The following is a 16,974-nucleotide window of genomic DNA, read 5'->3' on the forward strand; positions in this document are numbered from 1 at the left end:
TTTAGTAGAGACGGGGTTTCACCATGTTGACCAGGATGGTCTTGATCTCTTGACCTCGTGATCCACCCGCCTCGGCCTCCCAAAGTGCTGGAATTACAGGCTTGAGCCACCGCGCCCGGCCCAGAATACGTCAATTCTTATGAGGCTAGTCATCTTCTGCGCAAAGGGCAGCAAAGTGCTAGGGTTCCCCTTAGACTTGATAATGGTTTAGTGGATCCTATAGACTTTCCCTGTGTGATAACTAAATGGTGATAAAATGGCCTTGTATATCTTCATTTCTACTATGAGTAGACTTCCTTAGCTGTAAAGGAACAGAGAATATATTAGTTATGTATTGCTACATTACAAATTATCACAAAATTTGTGTTTTACAGTAGCACACACTTATATCTCTGTTTCTGTGGGTCAGTAATCTGGGCATGATGTGACTAGATTCTCTGTTCAGAGTCTTTCAAGGCTGAAATGACTGTGGAAAATGGGATGTGTTCTCATCTGGAGGCTTGCCTAGGGAAGAATTTGTCACCAAGTTCATTCATGTTGTAGGCAGAATTTGTCTCCTTGGAGCTGAAGGACTGAGATTTCTGTTTTCTTGCTTGCTTTTGGTAGAGAGCGCTCTCAGTTTCTAAAGGCCACTTATAGTTCCTTGCCACATGGCTTTTTCCATAGATCCTCTCACAACATGGCAGCATACTTCTTCAGAGCCAGCAAGGAGAGTCTTTCCCTCCAGTCAGCTAAGATGGAATGTTATGTAACATAATATAATCGTGAGAGTGGCATCCCCATCACATTTGCTTTATAATGTGACTTAAAGGAATGACATCCCATCATGTTTGCCATATTCTGTTGTTTAAAAGCAAGTCACAGGTCCCACCACCTTCATGGAAAGGGAGTGACTCTTTGGGGGGATACTTTCGGGTGTGCACCAGAGGGCATTTCTCTCTTCCTTGGAGGTCACTTTTCATTTCTTTCTTTTGCCAGGGATTTTTCTGGGCACAATAGAATGTCAGAGTTTATATATGTCCATGTCATACAGAAAAACTTAGGGAATATAACATACATAAACAGGAGTAGAAGAAATTTCCCATCTGTCCAGAGGATACTTTGACTACAGAATGGTGAGAAAGAAACTTTGCTACCTACCCCTTTAGGAGGACAGGAAAGCTGGTCTTAGGACATAAGGCAATTCAAGGTCTTTGGGTTTTGAGGCCTACTGCCTCCCAGTCAGTGGTAATAGTAGTCTTTTTGTTGCAAGGGATAGGGGACCTGGGCTGCTGAAAGCAAATTGTTTTCATTTATAATTTCATATTCTGTTATAAAAAGGAAAACCTCGTAATGTTGTAGGACAAAACTAGCCTTTGCATTAGAAGAGCTTGATCCCGTGTGCTGCTTTGCTGGCTTATTTCATCTGTCTGAAATAATTTGTCAACATAACATGGACATTATCATACCTACCTCTCATAGCTACCATTTATTGAAATTTTATGTGCCAAAAGCTTTACATTAATTTGTTTCCCAAATTTAAACAATTATGAGACTCCCCTTGGATGCCTTTTTAAAATAATGATTCTAGACTCACCCTACCCTGTGATACTACTGAATTAGTATTTCCAAGAAAAGTTCCTGGAATCTGGATTTTAAAAAGTGACTTAGGTGATTTTTATAATCAAGCACATCAGGGAAGTAATATCCTCTTGTTCTATTCCTCTAATAACACCATAAAGTAGGTACTTTCCAGTTTTTTGTTTATTTGTTTGTTTTGCAGGTGATGAGGCTCAGAGAAGTTAAGTTACTTGCCCAGGGTCATTAAAAAAAAGCAGAACTGAAATTCAGGTTTTTATTCATACTGAATCCTGTTTTCTTAACCAATATGCATTGGACATATTATATAGGGTACAATAATTGTATAGTAAACATTTGTTGAAACTTTGGCAGTTAAGAAATATGGGACAACACCGGTGTTTTCTCATGAGTAGTTATAATCAAAGTTTCCATAATGAAGTGAGAGCATAACTCAAGAATAGAGAGAACAAACCTGGAATTGAACAGGGGCTGGGGAACTCAGGCAGCAAGGAGAATATGGGAGGAACCTGTAAAAGAAGAGAAGTAAAAGTAAGTGGGAATTGGCAGAGGTGACAAGCACACACTACTCACAGGTGAGTTTGAAGGTGGCCTTTGAGGAATCAGGTGGAACCACTGTGAATTCTTTTTTCCTATTTGGCTCCTGAAACTGAAGCAATATTGTCATTGGCTCTTTTTTTTTTTTTTTTTTTTTTTTTTTGAGATGGAGTTTTGCTCTGTTGCCCAGGCTAGGATGCAGTGGCACAATCTTGGCCCACTGCAATCTCTGCATCCCAGGTTCAAGCAATTCTCCTGCCTCTCAGTCTTCCAAGTAGCTGGGATTACAGGCGCCTGGCCAATTTTTGTATTTTTAGTAGAAATGGGGTTTCACCATCTTGGCCAGGCTGGTCTCGAACTCCTGACCTTGTGATCCACCTACCTCGGCCTCCCAAAGTGCTGGGATTACAGGCATGAGCCACCTCACCCGGCTACCATTGGCTGCTTTTTTCAAAGTGTCATTTTTATGTCCTATTTCTAATAACAAGAGTATCACTTTTCTCTCAATTTCCGATTTTCCTGGCCTTACTTGCTGCCCCTGTTTGCTTCAAACAATTGTTTTAAGGTTCACTTAAGAAATATGACATATTTATACTCTTCTTTATTTCTGATGTTCCCATTTTTCTTTTTTGTTCATTTGTTTCTGTTTAAAGAACTTCCTTTAGCTATTCTTTTAGGATAGGTCTGCTGGTGATAAATCTGCTTAGTTTTCTTTCATCTGAGAATGTCTTGATTTCACCTTCATTCCTGAAAGATATTTTTACTTGATATAGAATTCTGGTTTGACAGTACTTTTCTTTCAGCACTTGAAAAATGTGCTACTTCCCTTGGTTTCTGATGAGAAATCTGCCCCCATTCAAGTAGGTTGTTCTCCTTGAGGTAGTCATTTCTTTCCCAGTTGTTTTTGAGATTTTTCCTTGTCTTTAATTTTTAAAAGTTAGATTATGATGTACCTGGGCATGGATTTCTTTTTGCTTATCCTCTTTGGGCTTTAGTCTGCTTCTTGAATCTGTAGATTTATATCTTCCACTAAGTTTGGGAAATTTTCAGCCATTATTTTTTCAAATATTTTTCAACTCTACCTTCTTTTTCCCCTCCTTTTGGGACTTCAATTGCATGAATGTTAGATCTTTTGTTATTTTCCCAAGGGTACCTCAGGCTCTTCTCATTTTTTTTCAGTGTATATTCTGTTGATCAGATTGAATTATTTCTGTTGTTCATTGGTTCTGTCTTCTGTTCATTAATTCCATTCATTTGTTGAGCCTCTTATGAGTTTGTTATTTCAGTAATTGTATTATTCCATCTTAAAATTTCCATTTGGTTATTCTTTATATATTCCATTTCTTCACTGAGACTTTCTGTTTTTTTGTTTCAAAAGTGTTTGCAATTTCTTGTTGAAACATTTTTATCCTGGATGTCTTAAAATCCTTGTTAGATAATTCTAACATTTGTGTGATCTCAGTGTTGATGCCTGTTGACTCTCTCTTCTCGTTCCCAGTTCTAGTATGATGAGTGATTTTCTGTTGTATCCTATTTTTTAGTATTATGTCACTAGACACTGAGTCTTATTTAAATTTTCTGTTTTAGCAGTCCTCTGCTATAACCACGTCAGTGGGGAAGATGGGTGCTGATTCTTTACTACCTGTTATAGAATTCCTAAGCTCCCCATCCTAGCTCTTTCTCTCTCTGGGAAGCAGGGCTAGGGAATCTCTAATACTTCATAGGAGTAGAAATTTCTACCCCCTTGTTGCTGCCCCCACTGATGATGGAGGCTGTGATGGTTGTGAAGGTACCACCTTACTGACGGGTGATGGTAATAGCCCAGGCTCCCTATCCAGTCTGCCAACATCACATTGAGGAGGAGAGGTGTCTCATTATTGCTGGGAGGGAGTAAACATCAAGACCTCTCAGGTGGTGTACATTGACACTCTAATAATCACCTTTTTTAAAAAAGCGTTTTTTTGACATCTTTTCTTGAAATATAATTCTCATAGTATACAATTCACCTTTTTTTTTTTTTTTTTTTTTTTTTTTTTTGAGTTGGAGGCTGGAGTGCAGTGGCGTGATCTTGGCTCACTGCAACCTCCACCTCCTGGGTTCAAGTGATTCTCCTGCCTCAGCCTCCCGAGTAGCTGGGACTATAGGCACGCACCGCCACGCCCAGCTAATTTTTGTATTTTTAGTAGATGGGATTTCACCAGAATGGTGGCCAGGATGGTCTCGATCTCCTGACCTTGTGATCCTCCCGCCTCGACCTCCTAAAGTGCTGGGATTACAGGCGTGAGCCGCTGTGCCCAGCCTACAATTCACCCATTTTAAGTGTATAATTCAGTTGGTTTAGTATGTTCAGAGTTGTGTAACCATTACCACAATCATAATTTAGAACATTTTCATCACTCCAGAAAGAAACCCCTTACCCATTAGCAGTTATTCTCTAATCTCCCTACCTGTAACCCCCTGGCAACCACTAATTTACCTTCCTTCTCTATGGGTTTGCCTATTGTAGACAGTTCATATAAATGGAATCATACAATATGTACCCTTTGTGTCTGGCTTCTTTCACTGAACATAATGTTTTCACCTTTCATGTTGTAGCATGTATCAGTACTTCATTTCTTTTTATGACTGAATGATACTACATTTTATCAGTATACCACATTTTGTTTGTCTGTTCGTCATTCGATGGACATTTGAGTTGTTTCCGCTTTTGGAGTATTATGAGTAATTCTGCTATGAACATTCAGGTACAAGTTTTTATGTTGATGTATGTTTTCAGTTGTCTAGACTATACACATAGGAGTGGAATTGTTGGGTCATATAGTAACTCTACTTAACCATTAACTATTTAAAGAACTACGGGGCTGTTTTCCAAAGAGGCTCATCATTTTTTAGTCACACCAGCAATGTATGAGAGTGTTTGAAATTTGTTATTGCTGTGAGCACCAGAGACTTCAAATTCTTCTAGTGACCTTGTTTTTGTCCCTCCTCTTGGCTTAAGGTCTCTTTATGCTTGTCCTCATAGGAATTTTGTCTCTTGCAGCTCTCCCAAGCTGTTAGCCAATGTTATTATCCCTGAAGTCTTTAGCATAGTAGAGGGCATGGGGGAGGGGCAGCATTCTCTAATGTTCCCATTAATTCTTAGCCTTTAGGGTCCATAGTGGTCCGGTTTCTGGGGGTGGAGGTGGTGGTGGGGAACGTAGTCTTCACAGGAAGAGCTTTTTTCCCCGCCTCCATTCCCTTATTGGCCTGTAGTAGGTATCTTCTGATGTTCTCAGCCTTTGTCCTTGAGGTTCTCTCTCCTGTAGATTAAGGCTTTTTGCCCCTTAGGTAACACAGGGAGGCTGAGGCTGGATGCTTTCCCTTTTCCCAGCAGTAGTCAAATTATACCATTGCCCTCACTTGATACTGTTCTGCAGATGAAGCCTTTTTTTTGGTAAGGGAACCATGACACTAAGCACCAAGTACCCAGGCAGCACTGCTCTGGTGCTTTCTCCAGGTACTGCCCCCCTGCTCCCACCCCACCTTCCGTGTGTGAGCCTAATTGAGTTCCTGAAGAAAAAGCTTGCAAGCAGGTGGGGCCCCCCAGTAATTACAGCCCCCAGGAACTTCATATTCTCATATCAGTCCCCATGCAGCATCCAGCGATTCAAAATTTCTAGTTTAATGTTCCTGCTGTGGCTTCTGCCACAGGTAAGCAAATGCTCTGCCCTGTGTCTCCCTGCAGGCACCTGTCTCTCTGAATTGGCTATTTGTGCTATGATTCATTTCTCTGATGGATTCATGAAAATTTGTTAATTTGCTGCCCGTCCTGCCATTTGCTTATTAAAAGACGGGAGGCTTTTTGTTTTGTTTTCTGACTATAGGTCTGAGAGAAAACCAGAATTCTTGAGCCTTATGATTTTACTAGGAATTAGTCACTGAAGTACAATATAAATTATCCTTTTTGCAGGGGATTAATTGGCTGCATTAAAAGATACACATTTTCTTTGCTATTTAGTGTATCAGTGAGATTCTTATGCATGCCTCCCTCTGATTTAACCTGTAGAGAAGAGTATCTAAGGATATGTGAATCTCCTGTATGGTTCAGGGCTTTGTGTACCTTCTGGAAATTGTATACAGATTTTTAAGGGTATATTTTTGTTAATTTTTTTTCTGAGATAGTAGCCTTCATCTGATTCTTAAAAGGGCCCATACTCATAAAGGTTTTTGTTTTTGTTTTGTTTTGTTTTGTTTTGCTTTGCTTTGCTTTGCTTTGCTTTGCTTTGCTTTGCTTTGCTTTGCTTTGTTTTGTTTTGTTTTGTTTTGTTTTGTTTTGTTTTGTTTTGTTTTGTGTTTTTAATCCCTAGAAAAAGTACATAGTAACTGGCTGGGCGCTGTGGCTCATGCCTATAATCCCAGCACTTTGGGAGGCTATTAAAAAGTCTTCCATTCTTTATCAAAAGCCAGTATATTTTCGCCTACTAGTCTGGCATGTAAGGCATATCAAACTTCCTTAAAACATTGACTCCAGCCAGGTGCGGTGGCTTATGTCTGTAATCCTAGCACTTTGGGAGGCCAAGGTGGGCAGATCACGAGGTCAGGAGTTCGAGACTAGCCTGACCAACATGGTAAAACCGCGTCTCTACTGAAAATACAAAAATTAGCTGGGTGTGGTGGCATGTACCTGTAATGCCAGCTACTCAGGAAGCTAAGGCAGGAGAATTGCTTGAACCTGGGAGGCGGAGGTTGCAGTGAGCAGAGATTGCGCCATTGCACTCCAGCCTGGGTAACAGAGCAAGACCCCATCTCAAAAAAAAACAAAAAACCACACATTGACTGCATATCATCTGTAGGCCTGGAGTCTGATTATGCAAGACTTTCATAGCAACAGAATGAAAGCTCATATATTTTAATTCAATGGAGAGCACTACATACTCTCTAGTAAAGCCTGTTTACATCATTGTACCTATATTTCTAACAAGCTTAATTATTTGGTTTTCTGACCTAGAGAAGATAAAAAGCATTAAACTGCAAGCACATACTTGTTACACAAAAAGGGACACTGAGGAAAGGGAGACTAATTTGTAAAGCAGCCTTCAAATGTTATTTATTGTGCGAAAATTGCTCAGATCTCTAAATCAAACTTTGTTGCTCCCTTCTCCATTACGCCTCTGTTTGATATGGGGGAAAGGGAATAATCCAACTTAAGCAACTCAAAGATACATTGCTTTATAGTAATCGATGTTGCAGTTGGTGTTAGCCCATAGCCATCAAAATGTTCTATTTATTCTTTATAAGAAGCCTGAGAATTATTTTAAACTATTTGAAAAATATTTCCATGTGCTTTAAAGTTTTGAATTTAGAAGTTGAATAAGCTTTTTGATTCACTGAAAAAACTCAACGTGGGACGCAGTATCTTCTAATTATTAACTGGGTACCTTTGTTAATAACAACAGAGTTTTTAAGGCTTTTGGGCACAGTGTTCTTTGCTAAGTTTTCTCTGTTATTCTTCTGGATAATCTGACAACTTCTTTGCCTACGATTGTATAATTATAATTAATTCCTTTTGCTTAAATATAATTACCAGTTGATGGCTGTTTTATGCCTTTGGGGTGACATGTCAGTTTGTGGTCAGTTATATATAGTTTTAGATTTCAGTGACTGAATCAAAATCGATCAATCTCTCTGCTTTATTCACATGGACCAGACAGTGTTCCTCTTTGTGTCATACAGGAAGTTAATGTTTTGACTTTTCCTATGAAAAATGTCACACAAATGTTCAGACTAGCTGTGCTTTAAAAAATTGCCAACTGAGAGATGTTAATGAGAGCAATAAAAGCCAGAGTTGTCTGCAAAGGGCATTTTCATTTTGTGGCTCTGGCAGGTTAAGCATTGATGTTCTAATTGAATTCATAGTGAGGCCTCCTTTGTTTCTGCAAGCATCTGACAGGCCAGATGTGCACACAGTGTTGGGCTTGGCATAGCTTCTGGACTGTATGTTAGCCAGTGAATCCCCTCTTTGAGCATAAATGAACAGTTATCTGAAAAGTACAAAGCCTTTTTGTTTCAGGAACTTTTGGGAAAACTACCAGTGCATGTAAAATAGACACACTATTAAGAACTTGTAAAACTTCTCAACTTCATTACCTAGAAAGGTCAGGGTCAGCATCTAGATCCCTTCTTCATTATCTTTAATTTAGCAACAAATGGCTATGTTTTATTTTGTGAAGTTTCTACATTACCTTGTGGCCTTTGGAATGTTAGTTAAAGTTCCTGATGGAGCTCTTGCTTGGGAACCCTGTCTTTGGGAGCCAAATCATGCACATTTTAACTGAGCTGTGAACTCATATCCCTCTTACTCCATCAACAATTACTTTATGGACTACACAGAAGAACTCAGTTATATACTTCTTTCCAATTTTAGAAGGAATGCTATGATGATGATAGTAAAATAGCAGGATCTAGCATTTATTTAGAAATTACTATGAGTTCCATACCATGCTTAGTTCTTTGTGCAAATTCAACCATTTAACCTTTGCAACAACCCCTATGAGATGAATGTTATTATCCCCATTTTATAGACAAGTTAAGACATAGAATTTGGATAACTTGCTGAAAGCTCCTCAGTAGTGAAACCAGTATACCAATCCAGGTGGTCTGTCCCAGACTCATATTCCTTTAAGATTTTCTAATTATATAAAATATTTGCCTGCTTCAAACTTCAAACTGTAAAACAAAATATATGGAGAGATCCAGCTAGATTCAGCTCAACTATTTTGATAACTTTTCTATGAGTCTCTCTCCCTTCCCTATTTTCTTCTCATTCTGTAGAGTTAACCCTTTTTGTTGTTTTTGGTTTATTCTTTTATTGTTTCATTATGAAAATACATACAAATATGTATGCGTGTGTCACTGTCTGTATATAAAACTCTCCTCACTAATCAGGATATCCTATAGTTATTTTGTTTTCAGTTTATAAACTTTAAAAATGCGTTTTCTTATCAGAAGCAAGTTAATGAGACCAGTCTGGTAAATATATTTTATATCACTTTGCAGATATCTTCTGCCTGAGTACTGAACTGACATTCCCATCCACTCAACATTTTATGTTCTGCCTCATGCTTGAGATGTTTGAGTTCTATAACAAGATAAAGCAGCCTCTCACACTCTGCCTTAAGTAAAAATGCTTCTCTAGAAAACTTAGATCTCATGCTCTTTAATCTGGCTAGCTAGCTTGTAAATTTGAAATCAGGCTTATCATATGCCTGCTGTTTTTCTCTAAAGGGAAAGGGAAAATTACAATAGTCATTGGATTTAATTTTTATTTGCTTAAGAAAAACAGGTGTGTATTGGTTGGTGTTTCCCAGACTTTACCTTCATGGAGGTTTGGGTATTTCTGAAGCCATAGACAAGGACCAGATTTCATCGGCCTCTGCTTTTGTATATCTTTGTCTAGAGTCTTCAAGTTACTCTTCTGTTTGGTAAGCATGTGTATAGTTTTATAGGGCTATAATGGCAAATTAACACAAACAAGGTAGCTTAAAACAATAGGAATTTCACAGTATGAAGGCCAAAAGTAAATCAGCCAATCGTGCTCCCTCCATAGGTTTTAAGAGAGATTCGTTCTTTGCCTCTTCCAGCTTTTGGTGGATGTCAGTATTCATTGATTTGTGGATCAGTGAATCACTCTAATCTCTGCCTCCATGATCACACTGTCTCCTCCTCTTCCATGTCAAATCTCCCTCCACCCTTCCCTTATAAGGACTAAGAGCCCACTTGGATATTCTAGAATGGTATCTTCATCTGTAAAATTCATCTGAAGATTCTTAATTACATCTGCAAAGACCCTTTTCCTAAATAAGGTAATATCCATAGTTTCTGGGAACTAGGATGTGGACATATCTTTTTGGAGACCACCATTCAGTCCACTGCAGTATGTTTTTAGGTTAGGAAACTATATAGAACAGATTTCATAAGCAGTTATGTCAAGTTTGAAGATACGCCTTATGCTTTGTAATTAGATCATTTGGCGTTACTCATTATTAATCAAGCCCAAAGCATGATTTTGTAATCAATTGATATATTTTGTAAAGACTATCACTTGGAAAACAATGAAATATTTTAGGATATTGACAATCACTTTCCAGATCTAAGGAAGGATTTCCCACAACACCATCTTTCCCAAAGGTAGTAGTTTAGCAAATTGGAAATTTGCCACCACTACTTAACCTCTGACTCATTAAAGGCACTCTAAGGCCAGGCACTGTGCCTCAGGCCTATAATCCCAGCACTTTGGGAGGCCAAGGCGGGCAGATTGCTTGACCTCAGGAGTTTGAGACCAGCCTGGGCAACCTGTTGAAACCCTGTCTCTACAAAAATTACACAAAACTTTTGCAAAAATCAGCTGGGCGTGGTGGTAAGTGCCTGTATTCCCAGCTACTCAGGAGGCTGAAGTGGGAGGATCGCTTGAGCCTAGGAGGTGGAGGGTGCAGTGAGCCAAATCATGCCGTGTACTCCAGCCTGGGTAACATAGTGAGACTCTGTCTCAAAAACAAAAAAAAATTAAATTCTGGAACAGAAAGACATTAGGTAGAAAACTAGCAAAAATCTGAATGAAGTCTATAAATTAGTTAATATTATTATAGCAGTGCTACTTTCCTGGTTTAGGTAATTGAACTCTGGTCACATAAAGTGTAAACAGGGAGGCTGAGGCAGGCAGATCACAAGGTCAGAAGTTCGAGACCAGCCTGACCAACATGGTGAAACCCTGTCTCTACCAAAAATACAAAACTTAGCTGGGAGTGGTGACGTGCACCTGTAATCCCAGCTACTCAGGAGGCTGAGGCAAGAGAAATCGCTTGAACCCGGGAAGCAGAGGTTACGGTGAGCCAAGATTGGGCCACTGCACTCCAGCCTGGGTGACAGAGCAAGACTCTGTCTCAAAAAAAAAAAAAAAAGTATAAACAATTAGAGGAAACTAAGTGAAGGATGTATGGAAACTCTGTACTATTTTCGTAACTTTTCCCTAGATCTAAAATTCAGTGGATACTTGTTGCTTAATTTAAGAGAGTTGAGGATTGTTTGCACAACCTGTTTTGAGTAACCTGTATTGTTGGTATAAATTTAGAGAGCCCAAGAAAATAATTCAGGAAGGACTCCATTACCCTTTCTTAAATCCCAAATAAGCTGGCTTCCTTGTCAGTACTCTACACCTTTCCAAACAGAAGTTGATCTGGCCATTTAGGAAGTTAGAGATGTTTCTCTTGTTGGAAGTAGAGTGGATGGGGATGACCTTTTTAAAAGGAGAACATTGAATGGTATCAGTTACATAGTGATGGTCTTCTCAAGATATGTGTAATATCTTTCCAGGTGTTCCGGAAGGACCTCATCAGTGCCATGAAAATTCCAGATTCTCACCACATTAATCCTGATAGCTATTACCTCTTTGCTGATACATGGAAGGAAGAATGGGAAAAGGGAGTCCAGGTACCAGCCAGTCCAGACACTGTTCCACAGCCTTCTCTCAGGTATTTGCATGCATGTACCTTTGACTTAGGGAATGAATGCTCTCATGGTTACCTGTGTGCTGTGTGGAGAGAAACTTAGAGTTGCTGATTATACCTTTATAGTACAAAGTCATACCATGTTCACCAATTCACTCAGACCAGTGGCATATTTTACCAGGCTGTAATATGTCAGTAGTTACAAAGTCAGACTTATGTATTTAGGGATGTAGTATGTGCCCATTCATAGGATAAAACCATTTGAAGTCCAATCTGAAATTATGATAAAATTCTGGAGACAAGGATTTCCAACCAAGTCTGACTCAACAGTCAGCAGCACTTATTAGTCTTCTGAGAGAAACAGAATTAATTACATAATGCCTGTCTTAGTCTGTTTACCATTGTTATAACAATACCTGAGACTGTATAGCTTATAAAGAAATATTTGGCCAACAGTTCTGGAGACTGGGAAGTCTAAGGACATGACAGCAGCTTCTGACAGGGACTTTTATACTGTGTCATAATGTGTCAGAAAAGAGGAAGGACAAGTGAACATGTGTTTAAGAGCCCACAAGAGTGAACCAAGCTCACTTTTATGATGACCCACTATTTTGAGAGTTAATTCACTCCTGTAGGATCTCATTCCCACAAGAACTAACTGCTGCTATAACAGCATTAGTCGATTCATGAGAGCTCCACCCTCAGTACCCAGTTATCTCTTAAAGACCCTACCTCCCAACACTGCCATGTTGGGAATTAAGGTTCCAATACACAAACTTTTGGGGACACATTCAAACTATAAAAACACCTGTGGGAAGTTGCAATATAATAGGGCCTTAAAGTAATGGTATGTATAAATAGAGGGCCAAAAACATAGAGTTTGTAAAATGCATAAACCCAAATAAAAGGGGATTACTAAAATAATTGAGTTGACTATAAGCACATGGCCTTCATTTACATTAGACCTGAGAAGAAAGTTGAAGTAGGAGAGGGCTTTGGTTTTGTAGAAAGAGGAGAGAAGGACTTTTCTGCCAGAGGAAGTAATAAGTTCAGCTCAAGAGTAGTGACTGGTTATGGAAGGCATTTTGTCTTTCTGGTCTTTGTGTTTCCAGTACTTTACACAAAGGTTGGCATTAAATAAAATGTTCAGCAAAAGTTTGAGTGAATGAATAGAATAGAATGTAGAATGTCAAATAAAGGGGCTAGTGGGACCTGCTGGTTACTGTGAGAAATTGTAGATCTCATTGTACATCCATCTATTTCTGTTACATGTTAGTTTTTTTTTAAGAGCAGAGATAACATCCTTGAATTCTCTGCTCCTAGTACTAGGTTCTTAATACCTAGTCATGCTCCAGAAATGCTTGTTGGAATCATTTTGAGAAGCCCAAGCTGTCTTACCCACAGAGAGGCTGTCCATACTCTGTTAAGGAAAGCTCCAGCACAGCCTTGCTCAGCAAATGTCCCAAAACTCACTAGCTCATCATCAACACCATCTCCTGCCTCCTGAAAATCAGAATATCTTCATGAATGAACATAGGAATTGAGCATTTTCATGTCCTTGTTGTCAGTATTTTTATACAACAATAGCAGCTTTAGTGCTAAGTTGACCATCACCATTCATTGATACTCCAAGGCTTATTGAGAGTGACTAACATCTTGACTTTGGTCTTGTTCATAAGTCAGTATCAATTGTCTACTCATTGGAGGTGATTTTAATCTTTTAGGCTAAGTGGAAAATGTCCAGCATACCACTTTAAAAATGTTATCTGATGAGTGAGCCATGGATAAATAGGGTAGTAAGAATGAAGCAACAGTTTAAGATCAGTAATTTAATTTTTAGAAATTTTTTTGAGACAGGAGTTTCACTCTGCCACTCAGGCTGGCGTGCAGTGGTGTGATGTTGGCTCACTGCAACCTCTACCTCCTGAGTTCAGGTGATTCTCGTGCATCAGTCACCTGAATAGCTGGGATTACAGCCACATGCCATCATGCCCAGCTAATTTTTGTATTTTTAGTAGAGACGGTGTTTCACCATGTTGGCCAGGCTGGTCTCAAACTCCTAGCCTCAAGTAATTTGCCCACCTTGGCCTCCCAAGTGCTAGAATTAAATATGTGAGCCACCACACCCAGCCTAAGAAGAGTAATTTTAGGGACTAAAAGAGTTTAACTTGTACTCAAATCTAAGGATATGCACTCCTAATTCATGTGTGGCTTCAGTGCTCTAATACTTGTTCCATGGGCTTCAAATATTTACCATTATAACTGCTGTGAATTTTTGTTGAATCTCTTCGTTTCCCGTAATTCTTTGCCTGTCATATGAAACTCTTAATTTTAATGGAACAACAAGGTGGGCTATTAAATTATTGATCATATTGAATTTCTTAATGAAATTCTGAACTGGTTGCTCTTGGTAGGTATATCAGTTTTTATTTTTTTAGAAAATATCAGCTGGGCACAGTGGCTCACGCTTGTAATCCCAGCACTTTGGGAGGCTGAGGTGGGCAGATCACGAAGTCAGGAGTTTGAGACAAGCCTGGCCAACATAGTGAAATCATGTCTCTACTAAAAATACACACACAAAAAAACAAGTAAGCCAGGCGTGGTGGTGGGCGCCTGTAATCCCAGCTACTCGGGAGGCTAAGGCAGTAGAATCTCTTGAACCCAGGAGGTGGACATTGCAGTGAGCAGAGATCGCGCTACTGCATTCCAGCCCAGGCGACAAAATGTTATGATGAGGGAAAAAAAAGAAAATATCAATAGGACTTGTACTGTAGTATATAGCCTTTCCTATGGAACAGTAATTCTCAAATTTTAGGGTGCATCAGAATTATTGGAGGGCTTGTTAGAACAGATTTCTAAACCTCACCCCCAGTTTTTTTATTCAGTAGATCTGAGGTATGAGGTCTGAGAATTTGCATTTCAAACAACTCCCGACACAATGCTGATGCCACTAGTCTGGGGATGACACTTTGAGAACAATTTTGTTATGGAATATGTTTATCTCATTTCCTGAATTTAATGGAGATCTCCATACTTTTATCATCTTCCTTGGATTTCCCTTTTGGCTTTCAATATGAGCCAGCCATTTTGGAGGCTCCATCTATTTGGGATTTGGCTGGAGTACCTAAACTTTAGAGTACCTAATTTCCTTAACTACAGCTGCTTATTGCAGCAACCCTTAACTAACATTATTTTGCATGGGTAAAACGATATCTTGTGATTTTTTTACTTTCTAGATTTTGTAAGTCACCTTAAAAATTAAATCTTTGTGATATGAAATTATATTGGAACATTAATAAAGAATTTGTTTTCATGTCCTTCAACAGATTTTTGAAATCAAATGACTTCAATTAACATTTTTAAGTACTACATAAATTCAGGCCTATTTAGCCCCATGGTATGAAGTTACTCTCAGACTTGTCTTATATCTAGGAGCTAGTTAAAAAGGTTTTTTTGACAGAGCTTTCTATTTGCCATACATATACTCTTTTCAGTGACATGTATCTTTGTCTTTTGCCTGTTTTCTAATCAGATTCTTTGTTTTTTTACTATTGTATGTTGAGAATTACTTATAAATTTGAGATATGACTCCATTGTCAAATATGTGGTTTGCAAATATTTTCTCCCAGTCCGTTTATAGATTGACTTTTCATCCTGTTAACATTGTTGCTCGCAAAGTAAAAGTTTGTGATTTTGATGAAGTTCAGTTTACTGATTTTTTTTCTTTTGGAGCATGGTTTTAATGGCGTGCTGTGAACTTTTCACCTAGCTCTATGTCTCAAAGATATTCTCTATGTTTTCTTTTAAGAGTTTTATAGTTTTACATTTAAATGCATGAACCATTTTGAATTAATTTTTTTTTTTTGAAACAGAGTCTCGCTCTGTTGCCAGGCTGGAGTGCAGTGGCGGGATCTCTGCTCACTGCAACTTCCACCTCCTGGGTTCAAGCGATTCTTCTGCCTCAGCCTCCCTAGTAGCTAGGACTACAGGTGGGCGCCACCATACCCAGCTAATTTTTGTATTTTTAGTAGAGACGAGGTTTCATCATGTTGACCAGGATGATCTCAATCTCTTGACCTTGTCGTCTGCCCACCTCGGCCTCCCAAAGTGCTGGCATTACAGGCGTGAGCCACCACGCCCAGCCCATTTTGAATTAATTTTGTAGAAGATGTGAGGCATAGGCCAAAGTTTAAAATCAGGTATATTGTTTCTTCCCACTTCATTCATTTTTCAAAAGTGCTGTGGCTATTCCACTTTCTCTGTCTTTCCATTCAAATTTTATAATAAGCTTGTCCATATATACAAAAAATCTTGCTGAATTTTCATAAGGATTGCGTTAAACCTATATCACTTGGGGAAATTTGACATCTTTGCTATGCTGAACCTTCCAATTTTCCATTTATTTAGATCTTTGATTTCTTTCATCAATATGATGTAGTTTTTAGCAAACAAGTCCTATACACATTTTGCTAGATTTATACTTGTGTTTTCTGAGCAATTGTTAATGGTATTGTATTTGTAATTTTGGTTTCCAAATGGTCATTGTTAGTATACAAATACAATCAATTTTTGTGTGTTGATCTTGTATTCCTGTGACCTTGCTGAATTACTTGGTTCTGGCAGTTTTATTTTTTTTAAAAAAAAGAGATTCCTTAGGATTTTCTGTGTAGACCATCATGTCATCTACAAATAAAGATCATTTTATCCTTGCCTTGTTCCCAATCTTAGGCGGAAGGGCATTTGTTTTTCAATAATATTAAGTATGTTGTTAACTATGGGGTTTTTTGTTGATGTTCTTCGTCAAGTTGAGGAAGTTCACCTCTACTCCTAGTGTGTTATAGTTTTTTCATGAATGGGTTTGAATTTTGTCAAATGAAGTGATCTGTATCAAATGATATGATCACGTGATTTTTTTCTTCAGCCTGTTAATGTTATAGATTACATTGATTTTTTTTAATATTGAACCAGCCTTGCATTGCTGAAACAAACCTGAGTATTAGCTTGGGTTGCCATAACAAAATATCACAGGCTGGATGGCTTAAACAACAAAAATTTATTTCTCAAAAGTTCTGGGGCCTGGAAGTTCTAGATCAAGATCTTACAGAGTTCAGTTTCTGGTGAGGGCTGTCTTCCTTGCTTGCTGCCTTCTCACTGTGTGCTCACGTGGCCTTTTCCTTATGATCTTATTAAAGCTTAATTTCCTCCTGTAGGCCTTGTCTCAAAATACAGTCACATTGGGGGTTAAAGCTTCAACATACAGATTTTGGGGGTAACACAATTCGGTTCATAACACCAAGTTGATTAGGGATCGTGTATTTTTTTATACTGCTTGATTTAATTTGCATATATCTTCTTGGAAATTTTTATGTCTGTATTT

At 38.6% G+C, this 16,974-nt stretch overlaps 1 protein-coding gene across 4 annotated transcripts in view; it reads left to right on the top strand.

The window, feature by feature from the left end:
* The window catches only part of JADE3 (jade family PHD finger 3), a 150,177-nt gene that overhangs the window by 76,227 nt on the left and 56,976 nt on the right, over positions 1 to 16,974 (top strand). For all 4 annotated transcript variants that reach the window (XM_032258468.1, XM_032258469.1, XM_032258470.1 and 1 more), the window contains one exon: positions 11,464 to 11,621. In XM_032258468.1, coding sequence (XP_032114359.1) covers positions 11,464 to 11,621 — 158 coding nt within the window. The remainder of the gene's footprint in view (positions 1 to 11,463; positions 11,622 to 16,974) is intronic.

This window comes from Sapajus apella, unplaced genomic scaffold (assembly GCF_009761245.1).
Source record: "Sapajus apella isolate SASKATOON/1434 unplaced genomic scaffold, GSC_monkey_1.0 scaffold103, whole genome shotgun sequence".
Classification (NCBI taxonomy): Eukaryota; Metazoa; Chordata; class Mammalia; order Primates; family Cebidae; genus Sapajus; species Sapajus apella.